The sequence below is a fragment of the Nipponia nippon genome, unplaced genomic scaffold (genome assembly GCF_047370975.1).
Source record: "Nipponia nippon isolate SJK-2023a ecotype South Korea unplaced genomic scaffold, ASM4737097v1 scaffold_3, whole genome shotgun sequence".
Taxonomy (NCBI): Eukaryota; Metazoa; Chordata; class Aves; order Pelecaniformes; family Threskiornithidae; genus Nipponia; species Nipponia nippon.
Genome location: NW_028262347.1, coordinates 44,705,520 through 44,722,500, shown reverse-complemented (window position 1 = coordinate 44,722,500; position 16,981 = coordinate 44,705,520). Strand labels below are relative to the sequence as shown.

At 34.6% G+C, this 16,981-nt stretch overlaps 1 protein-coding gene across 2 annotated transcripts in view; it reads right to left on the bottom strand.

Annotated features, from left to right (window-relative positions):
- Positions 1-16,981, bottom strand: part of PTPRQ (protein tyrosine phosphatase receptor type Q) — a 143,572-nt gene that overhangs the window by 125,491 nt on the left and 1,100 nt on the right. For both annotated transcript variants that reach the window (XM_087765815.1, XM_087765814.1), the window contains exons 2-12: positions 14,669-14,806; positions 13,925-14,060; positions 12,550-12,804; positions 11,311-11,528; positions 7,788-7,974; positions 7,360-7,644; positions 5,427-5,711; positions 4,490-4,759; positions 3,031-3,291; positions 1,396-1,526; positions 1,086-1,215 (exon numbers count right to left, since the gene is read on the bottom strand). In XM_087765815.1, the coding sequence (XP_087621941.1) occupies positions 1,086-1,215; positions 1,396-1,526; positions 3,031-3,291; positions 4,490-4,759; positions 5,427-5,711; positions 7,360-7,644; positions 7,788-7,974; positions 11,311-11,528; positions 12,550-12,804; positions 13,925-14,060; positions 14,669-14,806 (2,296 nt within the window). The remainder of the gene's footprint in view (positions 1-1,085; positions 1,216-1,395; positions 1,527-3,030; positions 3,292-4,489; positions 4,760-5,426; positions 5,712-7,359; positions 7,645-7,787; positions 7,975-11,310; positions 11,529-12,549; positions 12,805-13,924; positions 14,061-14,668; positions 14,807-16,981) is intronic.

Sequence of the window (16,981 nt, the reverse complement as noted above, 5' to 3'; positions counted from 1 at the left end):
GTCCAGGTTTTATCTAGAACTAACAACCAAAACTCTTTTCTCTCCACACCATGAATTCCTACACCCAAGATGAAGGTACCATTTTCCATTGGAGCAGGATACCTCAGTATCTATGGCACTGTACACTACTGGAGACAAGAGAGCAGCTCAGAGACTTTGAACTCTCTTTTAATGAAGTTTCACTGGAATAAGAACATCATGCTTATTGAAAGAAGAAGCAACAGTGAACTGATATGACTCTGAAATTATTCTCTCAAGACAGTACATGAAGGTTACTGGCCAGAGTACTTACTTCTCGTGATATCTGAATAGACTTATTCACAGTGACATCAAAAAGAAGCAACATAACTGTGTTATGAGTGAAAGCCTGATATGGACAGAGAGGAGAAACATCATTCCAAAAATGAAAGAACCCTTTCAGAATGAACATAGTTTCTGGAGTGAGGAAAAGCAGCAGAAAAATCTGACTTCAAGGGATCTTAATTTAGAAAGGAAAAAAGTAACAATGAAAGAATGTTTTTTAAATGTATAATGGAAGAAAGCCACTAGCAGCTAGGAGAAGAACTACAACAGAACAGAACTATGCTGCTGAGAATCAAATGTCCTAACCCAAAGTAGAACAAAATGTAGAAAATCCCAAATTCAGTGCTGATGTAAGGGGAGGCGAATGAGAGAACATCATAAAACTAATTTAGTTCTGAACACCTAAGTGTGTTCAAACTCAGCACTGAAGTGAGAAATCAAACATTAAAGAGAATTCTAAGAAAAAAGATTTTCTTTTCTGTAATGGTGGTGGCCAGACAGTGTGCAAGTATCAGTTACTGGACTGTACACCTGCTTGAGTCATTATGAAGTTAACATTGGTAGTTCATTGTACAGTGTAACCATATTCAAATTCTTAAAGGACACAAGCAGTCAAAGAATAAGGAAAATAACAATGAAGAGAATAAGGAGAACATGATGAAGATGATTGAATTACTTTTCTCTATTTGAGACAAAAACAAAAATTCAAGAAACAGTAGAAGAAAGCAAGACATATAGATGGAGCAAAACAAATACTGAATTTGACAACCCTGCGGTCTCACCTGTCTCTATTTCCTTTGTCACAAAAATACTGTCTCTGAAACCTTCCTTTTCTGTTCGAATTGTAAAGTTGTACAGCTTACCAGGAGAAAGGTTGGAAAATGTTGCTGTTTCTTGCTTGACCTTCTGGACCTAGAAAACCAAACACAGCTTTCACAGAACTGCTTGCAAAATTTGCTTGTATTACATAAATGATACCTCCACCTATTCTAATAGGAGACATAGCTTTTAATTTGACCTCTGATTAATTAACGGAAGACTTTAAAAAATAACTGCATTGCCTATACACGAGTAGTCTTTTAAAGAACATACCCTGAAAGCACTTGCACAATTTATACATGTGACTTCGTATTGATGAAAATCTCCATCAGCACGGTCCCAAGCAATCTGTATTGAAGTGTCTGTAATGTTACCTTCTCGTACATTGAATGGAGCTGCCAGACCTACAGAAGGACATATAACACGTTATCGTTCAGCCCCATGCTTTGTTCAATCCAATACTTTTTATATCTTCTGTGGAGAAATAAAAGTTAAGACAATCAGTAAGATTCAAAAAAATAGAGGGCAAAATCTGATTTCAGACATGCAAACACACAGATATTCCAAAACAGAAAAGAGGAGAAAGAGCAAAGAGGTTATATTGCCACTATTCAAAGAAAACTGCTTGCTTGCTTATCTTAAAATTCACATGGGGCTGAACATGCATTTCTCCGTGAGGATAGAGCTGGCTCTCCTAGGCAGGAAAACCCTCCAGAATAGAGTTAATCCCTCCAATACCACCATCATAGTGCTCAGAGTGTACCTAAATTTTGTCAAATAGATCAGCAAAATTTGGTAAACCAGGCAAGACAAATACACTTTATCTCTAATTAGTATAGCCTTGCATGAAACAATTCAGATCAAATTACAGAGGAGCTTCCACTCTTCTCTGCATCTCTTTCATCCCCACCACAGCTGCTTCTGGTTGCAATGTACCAAAATTCACACTTTTTCTAAGAAAAATTATATTCATGTTAGTAGTCAGATTTTTTTTCTTCCAAGTTTTTAGGGCCCCAGAAGAGACAGACCAAAACTAAGTTTTCTAAGGCAGTTTCATGCTAAATTTAGGAAATGCTTTCATAAGATTGATCAAACCCCAATTTTTATTAAAACTATATTTTAAGAAACATCAGCTTTCAAAGTTTTCACTGTTTGGGAAAGAATTTTTCTGTCTTGACTTCATTCTGCTCTTCTTTCTTCCTTGCTTCTTTTTATTCTATCTTAATTTTTCCTTTTATAACATTTCAACTCTGAGAGAAACAGAGTAGAAAAGAATTTCAAAGGAAAATGATAGAACAGGAAAAGAAAAACTTCTGGTAGTATAATTATAATAAAAAATAGAAAAGTCAAAACATAGAATTTCAGCAGGTATTTTAAAACAGTTTTTAAGTCCTTATTAAAATTCCTTTTTGCAAGGCCTTGCTCAAAGGAGTTGCCCTCCCTTAATACTTTTTTAAATGTCTTTGTTATTCAGTTTATTATCTTGAAAAATGGGAACCTCAATGCTTTTATTATTTCCTTAAAGATGCACCGGGAGGAATAAGCTTACTGATTTCAAGACACAGAAGTAACTCAATTGATCTTGGCTAAAATAAATGGTCAAAATGCGTCTCGTTTCCCACAAGTACAACAATTTAATACAGCCTAAATTCCTGAAATACTTGCTAGACATTTTTATAGACTTTATATAAAAAACACAGTTTAGAAAGTTTAGCAATGATAAGGAATAGTTATAGCCGTGTTTAAAAAACAGCTAGTATTAGTATAATTATTAATTGCTTACACAGATACATCAAGGTGATTTTTAAATAACCAGCCTTTTTTACTGCACTGAAATAAAAATAAAAGAGATTACAAATCAAAATTTAATATGGTGCAATTTTATAGAAATGAACTTAAAATACTCACATGTTTTTACACCAGATAGATGGTAAAAGGAGCTCAACATTTTTCCGCTTTTTGTGGCGATGCAGAAATCATATTCTGTTCCTGCAGTAAGGTTTTCAATCATTATTTTACCATCACTTTTTAAAATGAATGTCGCGTTAGGTCCTCCTTTACTTGTAACATATATGCCATCAAATACTCCAATATCAGGCGTGCGAACAAATAATACCACAGCATTGCTATAAAGCACATAGGGAACTACAATTTGAACAGGCTTGGGCTCTAAAAGAAGAAAAAAAATTGCCACATGTTCAATCAGTTGAAAATAAATTCAATGAAAACCACACAATAGATCTGAAGCAACTGCCCTGAGAAATATGCTTGCCCAGTGCAAACAAATAGCTACCATAATAAAACGTGTCATTGCTCAGAAACAATAAACAACCTGATCTTTTTAGGTGTTTATTACTGGAATCCTGAAGCATTTGACAAATTATTTACAAATCAAAGCAAGTTAGGCTTCCAAAGGTATCAATGAATTACCTTTTCAACCACAACCACACCAAGAAGGTAAGTCAGGATAGCTGAAAAAATATAAAGAAATGTACATGTGGACAGGGAGATGAGCATGGAGAATGAGATACGTTTGATGGATGCAATATCCATGTGTTTAGTTTTCTTCCCTTACAGCTGGCTCTGACAGCTGTGAAAAATCCCATCTAGAATTTTCTGTCATCTGTGTCTTGAATGAGGTATTAAATCTAACCCTATGTAAAAAATTCGGAAAAAGACTAAGCCTGCTACCCTCCAAAATACTGTAATCATTTAGGAAAAAAATGACAACGCCAGCATTTCATATATCTATAACCTGACAGCTGCAGCCTTTACATACCACATTTGTAAGTGAATCCTGCCCATTCCGTTCACATAGGCAAAAAATGTATACTGTCCCAAAAGCATTTCCACATCTTGGTAAACTAAGACTAACAGGAAAGATCTTTTGATAAACAATGTAAAGCTCTTACCTTTCAGCTACTACTACTTCTAACTCTTAAAGTCCTTTCCCAGCACCCTCTCATGAATAGTAGGGTAATTTCTCTCTCACAGTTCATGGAACAACTAATGCATCTCCAAAAATAAATAATCTGTTTCAACCATTCCAATATTTTCCTATTTCAATGCAAATCAATGATTTGCCCAATTTCTTCTGTCAGTGGGAACAGGATCCCCAGCTACGGTCCTCATCGCAATTATCAGTACTACCAATGTGTTTCCCAAGGCTGCACCCTCTTTGAAAGTTAACAGCATCTACTTTGCTGCTAACAATTAGAATTGGATCAGTACATTTCATATTCTAGTTTTGATCCTTGGTTATTAAGCAAATCAACTTGATCTACCAAGTCTGTTAGATGATAGTAACAACGAGACTGATGTTGTGTGTATTATAGTCTGTAGTTTCCCCTGTTAAAAGATGTCTTACTTAAAGTGCATTGAAGGGTCTTCAGTTCACTCATATTTCCATTATTCACACTTGCCACTGCTATTTCATAAGCCATTCCAGGAATAAGGAGATCAACCTTCAATTCTTCTGTATTGTTTAGTAAAAACTTCTTAGTTTCACCTATGTCTGCATTAGGTTTCACTTGAATGTAGGATTCCTGACCCTGTTGAGGCAGCTTCCAGTGCAGGATTACACTCTCTTCTTGTACATCTTCTGGGTGAATATAAACAGCTGTAGGTGGACTGACAGCTTGATCAAAGAAAAAGATGTCAGCATAAAACCACAGATCAAACTTACTATCAATTTACAATCACTTCCCAATGATGCCTTTTAGTTTATTTTTGCTTCTAAAAATTTCATTATTTTAAAACTACTAATTCATTTAATTATTTCTTAAAATAGTTTGTAGACAACTACCTGTTACAGGCAGATTCTGCTTTCTGTTTTCTCGTAACAAATAGGGACTTATTTTACAAGCATATTCCGTTCCATTAGATATATACAGAGTAACAAAGATGACACAATTTCAGTCATAGTATTTCTGATTAGAAAAAAAATTAATCTGCCTTAACCTACATAATTTGAGACATCATGGTAATGTTTCTACTTTGCGAAAACTAAATATACAAACCATAAATATTTATCAAATAGGATGCTGCTTCTTTAGCACATATTAATGTGCTGTAAGTAAGTAAGTGAATAAATAAATAAGGGGACAGGTATGTTCACTCTTTTGGAAGGTTCTGAAGGTTAGAATCAGTAAATAGAGAATATAGAAAAGAATTCCCCCAACTTTTCCCCAATACATTCCAACAAACTGCAATCTGTACATGGTCCTAAATATACTTTTGTGCCTTGTATTTTCAATTTATACTCTGTCTAGTGAAAGAAAACCTCCAGAAAATGGATACATCACCTGTTGTGATTAATATAGGCTTTTCATGGCAGCTTAGAGTTCCTTTTTCTGCTACATTCTGCAAATATACCTGATACTGATGATAAGGTTTTAAATTTCCTATTACTATTGAAGTCTTGCTTTTTTCAACTGGTAACTGTTCCCAAACGTTCGTTTCAGTGTCCAAAATACTGACGAGGTAGAAATGAAAAGCAGCACTGGATGAATGCTGTGGAGGCTTCCACTTTAAATGTATTTCTGCAGATGAAACATATGTAGCCTCTAACTTCTGGGAGTGTAATGGTCCTATTGAATAAGATTAGGAATAGAAACAGGATAATAGCTTCTGGCATCTTTTACCAATAACCCACTTTTTTTTTCAAATACAGCCTGAAAAGCCTAACAGTACACGCTTATTTATATAAATGCTAAATAGTATTTGAACAAATCAACACAACTTGAACTGTATATCTAGTATTGATACACAGTGGAATATTCTCACTATCTAATTGAGGTTTTCTGAATCACCCAGCTCGTTATGTAGAACTCCGTCTCCTCACTTAGGTCCTCTCTCCTGTACTTCGGTCACATCAGAAACATCATCTAAGACAAATGGTATGAATTACCCATGTTGGTTAAAACCTGGTCCTAATGAATTAAATGGCAAAATCTACTGAATTTCAGAAAGTGTAAGTGTTCAATGCATACTATTTTTATCAATCATTTTAAAACAGTTCTTCATTATGTCTCCTAGGCCTCTTCCACCAATTCAGTCACCAGTCTAATAATTAGTAAATCATCCTATTTTTCCTTGCCTGGACAATCATATTTCTGTAGATAGCAATGTTGGAGCTGAAAAGCTGATTTCTGAGGTAAATTTGCTTCTCACAGGAGAAAGCAGGAATACCTTTCCTCCATTATAGAGGTAACTTGCATTACAAGGTCTTATATACAGAAAAAACCCCATCAGATTAGGGAGCAGAGAAGCTGGTAGGCCCAGGAGATGAGAGGATCTTCAAGAGCACTAAAGCAGCCCAGAGGAAGGAGTGAACTCTATAAAATGTACTTTCTGGAGAAAAGAAACAGTTCTTTTCCCTATTTGTTCTGACTTTAAGAAAATGGACCTCTGTCTCATATTTGGATTGCCTTGTCAGAATTGGTAAAAATGTTAGGGCAGTATCTTTTCTTTAACTTTTGCAAAAAAAAGTATTTTCCCATTAACACAGAAACAGGAACCTGAAGAAAATCTGCACCTAAAATTGTGTCTATGAAGAAATTTTTCCTTGAGGACATGTCCATTTGATCACCTTTAGATGCAAAGGCATTTTTCATCTCTACCAACTGGCAGGTTTCATTTGGCTTAATTCAGCTATATTTTACTAGAACACAAGTTAATTGGTTCATGAATTTTTCTTATGCCATACTGCATCATTCAGTAGGTCAAAACACAATGTATTTTTAAACCACGAAGCTTGTCGTAATCTTTACTGGAGATATATAGGGATATCTCTGTTTATTCCAACAAAATGTTTTACTTCAGATTGGAATGTATGCTTCTGCATTTCATCAGCATGGCCAAAAAATACCTTACTGCTACTCCAACATCCAGCTTTCCATTTGGACACCAGCAGAAATTCTGTGAGTAAAATTATGGTAAGAATAAGCTTTTAAAATATATTTCATAGAAGAAGAATTTGTAGCTGGCTTTCTGCTTGTGGCCACTGAAAACTCCTGAATTTTTCTGCGTCAATCCCAATAAAGGCTTTTAGCACAAAAGCAAAATGAAGACATTGGAATCCGCTATACCAACGAGTCAGTCTTGGATTCAGAATTCATGTTCAGAATTATTTATATTTTCAGACAAAATATCAATGAAAGGAATAGCATAATTAAAGGAAAATATTAGAAGTGTATGATTATCTGGTTATTACTGCTATTTATTTTTGTAACTTACTTGTTTCTACCTTCAGCATTGGACTTAAGACAGTCTGTGCCCCTTCTGGATTCCTTGCTGCTAATAAAAAACTATAGCAAAGGCCAGGAGACAACTGCACAATTTTTGTTTGAGTTGCATTCACAGGCAAGCTCAGAATGTATGGCTTCCACTGATCAAAATAGTACTTAATTGTAAGCGCAAAGCCTGACTTAAGCCATATGTCCGTATCACTCCACATAAATATAGCTTCAGTTGTCTTCACATCACGCACACTAAACGTGAAGTTTTCTGGTACCAGAGGTACTGAAAAAGAACACCAAAAATGAAAAAAAATCATTGAAAATCATGAAAACCTGTATATTTTTATATTTTTATCTTCAAAGATAAACATAATTGGGGGAAGGCTTTTAAAAATAAATGTAAAAGATTGGAAGAAATATAGTTACATTCATATTCACAAATATATGGTAGCTGTATATAGCAGAAAAATCCTGTGAAGAAATAGCCTGGACCAGTGGGATCTCTCTGAAGGGCATAGCAGTCAGTTTCATTTTCTGGTATCATTGACAAAGCTGAGATACCAGCCTTTAGAAGATAAGGACATCCATCTGTCCACAAGAGCTGACCTTCTTCCTACGTTGAAAAAAATGAAATAAAGACTCCATGTATTTTTACATTATATTGATGAATTATTAAAGCTTTTGTCATTGCAAGCATACCTCCTAAACATCCAAAATTTACATACTTCAAATTTTCATACAAATTAATTATATAGAAATGTTTTGAATGAAGTAAATATTGCGGTACAAAATTCTATCCCTTCTATTACAATAGATTACAAGGTAATAATATAACATAATAAAAGCCACATAAGGCTAATGTAGAGTGTTTGATCATTACAAACAATCCTTTAAAAATCACGATTAATCAAATAAACTAATAATCATGATTGATAATTTTCTAAAAATGTTATTCACTTAAAATAACATTCATTCAGTCAAAAATATTCATAAATTTGGTCTGAAAGCAAAAACAGTTTAGCTGAAAAAAATCCAGGGCTAGATTCACAATCAGATGAGGAAGTGCTCTCTTTTCCCCCTTCTCCCAGCAGCCGGTAGCTCAGCGGTTAGGACACTCACTCACACCCGACTCCAAGTTTCTAACCTTTGAGGTACTTTCAGTTTATCCCTACAAATACTAGACTGGGACAACATGGTATCTTGAAGGAAGGGCGCTTGTAGAACATGCTCACAGCATTGCAATACAGACCCCTCTAGTGGGAGATGATAGGTTTCAGTCTGCACTGCACTAATACTAACATCTACAGGGGATTAATAGAAAACCCAACAGATTTATGCATGACATTGGAGCACTCTCAGGAGGTATACTAGCATAAGTGCTTTCAGACATAGCAAGTCTGTGGTCCTACAATCTAAGTAAATGCTTTAAGTACTGTAAAGGAGAAAAGTTGAGGTACCACCATAATTTTAAGATTTCCATTGCTTTTCCATTTTGTTAAAGATATTCAAAAGTGGGGAGGGGGAGGAGAAAAAAGATTTTTTCCATTTCTCTGAGAAAACAACAAAAAATCATGTTTGATGAGACTAAGCCTATTTTTTCAGTTCATCCCTTGAACTGAAAAAAAATCAAATAAAATACTGTGATGTCTTTTATTTTCCCAAGACAGCAAAGAAGATTTTCAATGGTATGAAATAATTCGACTTGACTTTCAGAAGGACATGTGTGTCTAGCCTGCCGTTTCAAAAATACTATGTAGATCAATGCATATCTTTTTCTTATACTGGTCTTCCTGGGCATGAGAGTTAACTACAAGCACAGTAAGCCACAAGATACTACTATGACACAAACATCTGTAGCAGGGCTTGTAAGAGAAGCCTCAGTAAACAGTCTTTGGCTACCTTTTCCACTTCATAACTCTAAAGAACTGCACAGAGCGTTAGGACAGACATCAGGGTATCACCAAAGCGCTCCATTCATTCTTACCCAGCACACTGACCTACATCTCCAGGGTCCCTGTTGTCTTTCACAAGAACGCTCACCCTCGTCAGGAAGGGTTTGAATGCAGATACAGATCAAAATAGGGTTACAGAAGGAGAAACTGTGATAACACAAATGCTACAGAATTAATGCTGCTCACAATGTCGCTAATTTTTATCAGTGTGACAGTGCTTGGCAATTTTCCTAAGGCTGCTGACATCTTCTGAGTAGGTTATAGTCTCAACTTTCATTTAATTTCATAGAATATTTTAAGTGCTGTGGGTACTGGGAGAAAAAAACTTGGAAACAGAAATTTCACTCCCTAATGGCTCAAATATGAAAGAGAAAGCAAAAATAATTGAATCTGTATTTTTTTATCCCAGATTTTAAACAAGTCCTGCAATTCCTAGCATATGTCCCACGATCTTTGAACTCCTGGGCTAAGTCCTTACAATTTGGTGTAAATACAATTTGGAGTTCTCATAAGATGAGAGCAAATGACAACAATGTCAATCAGAAGGACTGTAACATGTTCATACAGTACTTGAACATGCTAATTAAATACAAATACTTAGGAAAGCAGTGCTTGAAAAACAAGCATTTTATTATTATTCCTTGCTACTCTTAAAACAAGGTACTCATCTAGTTCATTTAACTGACTAGACTCCTACAAACATAAACATGCATGTAATGATTAAACAGTTGACTAACAGTCAAATTCCAAACTGGCAATTAACTCTTGTCTGTGTAATCAGTTTAAAAAGAAAAAAAAAAGCCTTTCTAGCACTCTTTCCAATCTGCAAAAATATTATACTTTCTTGGGACATCTATTTCTGGCAGCCTCTTACAAATACCACCTTATTTTCACAACACCAAGTTGGTTAAGATCAATATAACCATGGTGTAAAAATTACAGAATTCTAAAATCTCATGCATTTATCTGTAAAATGCATATACTACTGATGCTTTACTAACTAGGAAGGTGCTTCTCTAACCACAAACCTAGATAGGTTTGTGTTTCCTCAGTTTGCATGTTATCCCACACTGACTTGTTTATGTAGTCTCATTAAGTTATTTAACAGAGTCTGTAAAAAAGAAATTTTCTGTCTATGACATGTTTATCACTTACGTCCTGCCCTTACAAATAAAGTTTACTTTGTTTTTACTGTTTTTCACAGCATTTCTTTTAAAATTAATTTGACCAAAACAATATTAAAAGTAAATTTCAGCATGTAGATTTTCCAAAATGGAAGACAGTGGCTTCCTCCCAACCTTCTGATACTTACCAAAAAAGAAGTTTTCACTAAGCCTAACCACAGGAAGACTGGATCCAACATTTCTGGCAGAATGCTTCCATCTTTCTGAGAGCTTTCCCAATACTTTTATTTATCTCTGAAGCTGTTCCCAAATCACACACCACACCACAGTGAGACATTTAATAACAGCAGAGCTGGCATTAAGAACCCTCATATCCCAAATATGAGGAACAGGAAACTTTTTACAAGAAATACCTTGCTCCAGTCCCTTCTTCCACTGGCCTGTCCAGCATCCATCCATATTGGACAGACATTGCTAAGCTCACCACTTAACACTTCAGACCCACATCAAAACTGAGAAAGCCAACCCCAGACTTTGATATCCGAAGTAACATATATATAGAGTAAGATTTAAAATCTGGTAATGCAGCACCACCTACAGGCACAACAATATCCCTGTGAAGCACTCACAAAAAAAGAAAAATTAAACAGGTTATGTATAAACTATGTCATTTCTTCCCAGCTATGGACTGCCAAATATTCACAGTATTTCTAAATAGGAAGAAATAATGATTCCTCTTGTAACTACTAACAACTACAGAAAAAACCAACCGATTTACTGCATAGCATTTTTTATTCCAAAGAATTGGGCTCTGTATTTCAAAATTCTCCTGCTTCCATATATGTAATAGCAAAGAAGTTAAAATAGACTGACCTTTAGGTCATTAAGACCCGTCCATAACATGATTATTTGACTAATTGTCTGGAGATAAGACAAAATAAAACCACGTTCTTCTTCACTCCCTATGTCAAGAAGATGCGCCCCTCGTGAAGACGTTTCACAGATTTGTTGTGCCACCTTCCATGGCTTGCTCTCTTTACTCATTTGATAGCAGCTGCTTTGGAATGCCACCCACCCTTGGGAACAGGTGCCTATAAGTGAACAAGGACAGGATTTTAAAGATATTCTGTACCATATATGGCAGTTGTACAGTTTTAGATTATTTTATGATTACACAGACATTTTGATGATGACAGCGTTTAATTAATTCACGATTGCAAACCCCCAAAAATTCAGCAATTATGAATCAACCCTCCTTCAAAATCCTGAGTGTCTTAAAAAATCTGATTGACTGAATTAAATGAGTATCAACTACAATCCACTGAAGCAAAAAAAAGGGATCCATTAATTTTTAACCCACTCTAGGAAAAAAAATCATTCTTTAAAGATGGTTTAAGAAACCATCTCTAGTTTCTAATGGTTCATTTTTTAAATTTTAAAATTGAAGTTAACAAACTTCAGTTCATTTTTAATAGTTTCCTGAGTTTAGGAAAACAATTATTTTGTTGAATTTGACCCTATATCGTCTTTTCTTTTGGGTTCTTAATTTTAAAGATTTTTAAGTTGCATTATCAGAGTACCACATTTAAAGGAATGAAGTTACACAATCAAGCCATAACATCCTCAGAATCCTGCCTCCTTCAAAGCACTTCTAACAAAACAGAGTAGCTAGGTTAGCCACTCAGCAATACAAACCCATCACTTGGAATGCTGGAAAAAAGTGTTCCAAATCCTTATCAAATTCAGGATTTTCCCTGCTTTTTCATTAGAACTATATAGCAAATTCAATCCATACACTCAAATAATGACAATGCCAAACCTCAACATTCACTTGATTCTATTTTAGACTGCAAAAAATGTAGTTAGCTTAAAATATTTGCACATACAGCTTTGAATTCTTGCTCCTAAAAATACTAAGAAATATTAAATAGAAATAATCCTTCTATGTCATTAACATTCAATTTCTTTCAGCTTTCTAGAAATGAAACAATTCATACCTATTAAAAATTGTAAAATGGAATACAGACTTTTTACAATTTACTCTTAACTCTTTTAGAAAATATGCAGTGCTTCCTTGCATTCACTGTGACTACAACAAACTCTAATATATACCTGTTTCAGCTTGAACATCCAGTGATTGAGACACATTTATAAATTCCAGATGTAATTGTTCAAATATAAACTTAAATGTATATAAGGTGGCAGGTGTCAAATTACTCCATACAAAGAATCCACTGGGGTTTTTTATAATCTGAGAAGTATCATTCAGTGAAACTGAAACTGAAAATTCTTTAGTCATTGTACTCCAATTAAAAGACACTGTAGTAGCTGTCACAAATGTTTTGATGTCATTTTCTGAAATTCCACCTAGTAGGCCAAGAAAAAAGCAAATACTGTCTTTACCACAACAGAATAATTAGCTCACAGTTCTACTGCATTATTTTTTTTTTCTTTTAAAAAGTGATGAGGGATACACACAGTAGGGAAAGAAAGGTAGTGTGAAAATAGAAAATGTCTTACTGAGCAATTAAGAAAGTCATGCTCTTTTTTATCGTCATGGTATGTAAACTTCTGTCTGAAGCAACCAGAAATAAAAGTTAAGTGCACAGTTTAAGGAGTGTTTAACTGTAAAAGTACATATTTTGCTAGAATATCAGTTAAGCAATAGATGTCTAATACAGTAACACATTAGTAGCATAACCATGAATTATTTTCTGTAGCTTGCTAAGCATACTAACTTTCAGCAGAGTCAATGGCTGCTGCAATGTTTTCAACTTACTGTGTATTATTCCCAATGATGTTGTTTGTATTCAGATCCTAGACTGTATTCCAAAGCTAGCATGAGTTTGTAATGTGTACAAAGGTAATGCTATAAACTATTTTAAAGCAATTAACAAAATTAAGATTATAAAGCCCTTTCATTCTAGCAATCGGTGGGACTTGGGGTCCTGAACAGATTTACAGGGATAAATGATGTTTTTACAAGTTCAGTGCCCAGACTCACTAATTCTTACACTAAAAGTCTGCCCCAGTTAGTCACAATACTAAGATCTTCAAGCTACTCATTAACCCTTTTTAAAGAGGGACTGTCATAAAGCAGAAACAAAATATTTAATATTTAACCAATATATTTAATTTATGTAAGACAATCACAACCCTACGTTGATATGAAATTGCCAGGCTGTAAGCAACTTTCTCGATGGTCCTCTTTTATAAATCTCTTCTCCGAGAATTACTGTAGTATAGCAAAGACTGTAATATTTAAAAATCTCCGCAACTTTTATATCAGTCTCATATTGCAGAAACGTTACACTAACCAAATGAGTTATATAAAATTATTCCGTCTGTTCTTCATGGTTGAAAACATACACTGATGCAAAGTTTCTAAACACATGAGTAAGCTCAGGATTTCAACCCCTACATCTTTAATCTTCAGTATTAGACTAACTATAATAATACCAAAATATTTTTGTGCTACACTACTTACGTGTCTTAAATGATTTTACACTTAAGATTCGGCCATTTTTTAGGGATTCTATTGTAATATCATACTTCTTATTTTCCTCAAGCAGAATTGTAGTACTGACAGGTTTCTGTTCAACTTTAGAAATGTTTCTTACATTCTGCAAGTTAAAAGAATTTCTGGATATAGTGAAAGAAATATAAATACAATTCATAAATCATCTATGTAGTTTTTAAAAGGGTAGCTTATATTGCAGCACATCAAACTTAAGCCTTCAGTTAAACTGAAAAATACCCAATGCATTTAAAACAAAATGTTTTAGAAATCAAACTATTAAAAACATCCTCATATTTTCTTTAAGTTCCAGAACATCCTGTGCTCAAAATAAGAACAATGCCCTCCCACAGAGATCTGGGGAGCAGGGTCTGTGCCTCTCCTGGAGAAGTTAGACTCCTCCTTCAAACCAAGTACCTTGAAGAACTTGTATATTCTTAACTTTGAACATAGGCTTATCTATCCTTATTCAACAAGGATACCCAAGGGTCTTTTAAGTCCCACTGGCTTCAATAGGACTCTGTAAGAGTGCACATATATGACACAAATTACAGAATTCAGTACAATTTTTTCTAACTTTCTTTGTATTTGTTATTTTACAGTATTGGGTTTTTTAAAACAAACAAACAAACAAACACACAATGCTATTAACTACTGGTATCTACAGCTTAAATACATTTGGAATTACTTATTGCTTTGATTGACGACATTTACTTTTTGACTGAAAGCGCCTGCATGCTGGTATGTTACAATATAATAGTCTGGATCCTCTCCTTTGGGCAGTTCAGTCCACTCCATCAAAACTACTCTAGCAGGCTTTTGTACTTGGTCACAGTCTAGACTCTCTGAACCCTGTAACAGAAACACACATGAATGCAACTTAGTAGAAAATGCAGAAAATATACCTCTAACTAAATAATTAAATTCTGTTGATTTTAACAACTTTTACCTAGAACTTGTCAGCTAGCAACAGTTTTTATATGGACCAGTATTACCAGAGCTAACGTGTGACACACAGAGGTTTCATAATTTTTTACAAGTTCTGCAGGTACAGGTTCTATTTTTCTTTCTCTCTCCAGAGGTGGCCAAACCGTGTTAGCTGACCCAAACATGCCCTACTAGGAAAAGAGAAATCTGCCATCATTTTAGAAATGAGGCCAGAGATTTCACTTGCAATCTACATATTGCCATCACAGTTAGCAATCAGTCAGGAGTTGGAGGTCTCAGTCCTATTCTCACATTACATGGTAAAGACTTTAGTGGCATCACTTTCACAACTTCTGAATATCTCAGAATAAGAAACAGCAACATTCAAGAGGTGAAGAAATAATTTACTAAATGCCTCCCTACCAATCCAATTTAGACATGGCAGTACAAACTGCATTTGGCATTCCAACTTCTTACAGAGGTCAACTCATTATAGACACAAGTATTCTATATTTTTGACACCACCTTTTAAATAACTGTATCTGCCTTTGAGGGACTTCAGCTTAGCTGTTTAGAGAAGCCGGTTCCTTCTATGTTTGAATTTCATTTGGAACCAGAAACCGACTGGTTGCTTCTATCTAACAAGATATAAACCTGAATCGCACCTCTAAAATTCAAAGAAACTGGAGCATGTGATGCCAATTTCTAAAACATAACATTTATTAAAAGATTGCAGTTCTGTGTTTTAAGTTCCATTTTTATTTCTTTATGAATTGGGAAGAGAAATAAATGCCATCATTTAGCAATGAACTCAAAATGTAGTTCAAAAAAGGAAACAAAAATCAAGGCATGAATAGGAACCCTAGTACACTAAAATAAAAGTTAGCATTTTTATTATTACATTGTGTTGCCCTGTAAAGCAATCTACTACACACACACACATATGAAAAACCCCCACAAAAATATAAAACACTCAGCTCTTTCCTATTTGTTAACTCAACATACTCTTAGACTCAGTTTAGTTTAAGGTAACTTCCTTTGACTATTGACAAACTAACATAACTATAAATCTATCAAGATCTTAATGTTCAGAGTTTAGATCACACTTTCTAAAGCATAAACTTTATATATAAAGCCTTTAATCTCTATAAACCCTTTATAAGAGGGACCATATCACCTCTTGGAAGTGCCTCAATTGACATACTAGACTAAAATTGATGGCACACATAAAAGCATTTAAGGATATTAGATGTTTCCAGGAAAAGTATCAGGCTTTTAACTTATGGGTGTATAGCTGGCTTGTCTTCCTTTAAAACAACCTAGTCAAAAAAATCCAAAGGGCAGGAACATCTACTTTTAAAGATAATAAAAAATGTATATGTGTCAATAGCTGAATTTAAAAATTTAATAATTTTCTACTGTTAGCAATATTGTATGCCATTTTACTGTACATAAATACATACTCCTGGACCTAAAAACAAGAACTAAATTTGCAGGTGTACACAGAAATTTTATCATACTTATATCTGGCACCTTGCCATCACTTTTTAGGCCCTTACCCAAAGACTGCAGAAATTGGAAAAAAAAAAAAAAAAAAATTGACCAAAAAGCTAAGGTTCAAATCTATCTTCAGGCTAGCTACATACCAGCTAGGAGACCTTAAACAACACATATTGACTTCTGCTATTGACTACTTCTCAACATATGACTCAAGTAAGCTTCTCAGACTGAAAAAGAGGCACTTGAGGGGAAATACAACAGAAGTCTATAAAATCTTAAGTAGCCAGAAGAAGTGAGCAGAGATTGATTTTTCATTTTCTCTTGAAGTACAAGAACTGTGAAGGATGAAACACAGCTGGTATACTCTAGATTCAAGGAAAACAAAATGAGGCAGTTCTTCACAAAATAAATAGTTTATCTGACAAAGCTTAAAATTAGTACTAAAAGGTTCTATGGGCTTCAGAGGAGGCCAGACAAGTTCATAGAAGAGAACAACACTGTAGCTCACACAATGCAGTGCAACTACATCTGTTTCAGGAAGTCCTTAAGCTGCAAATGATGGGAAACATAGTATAGGTAATTCTCATATTATGCTGTTCT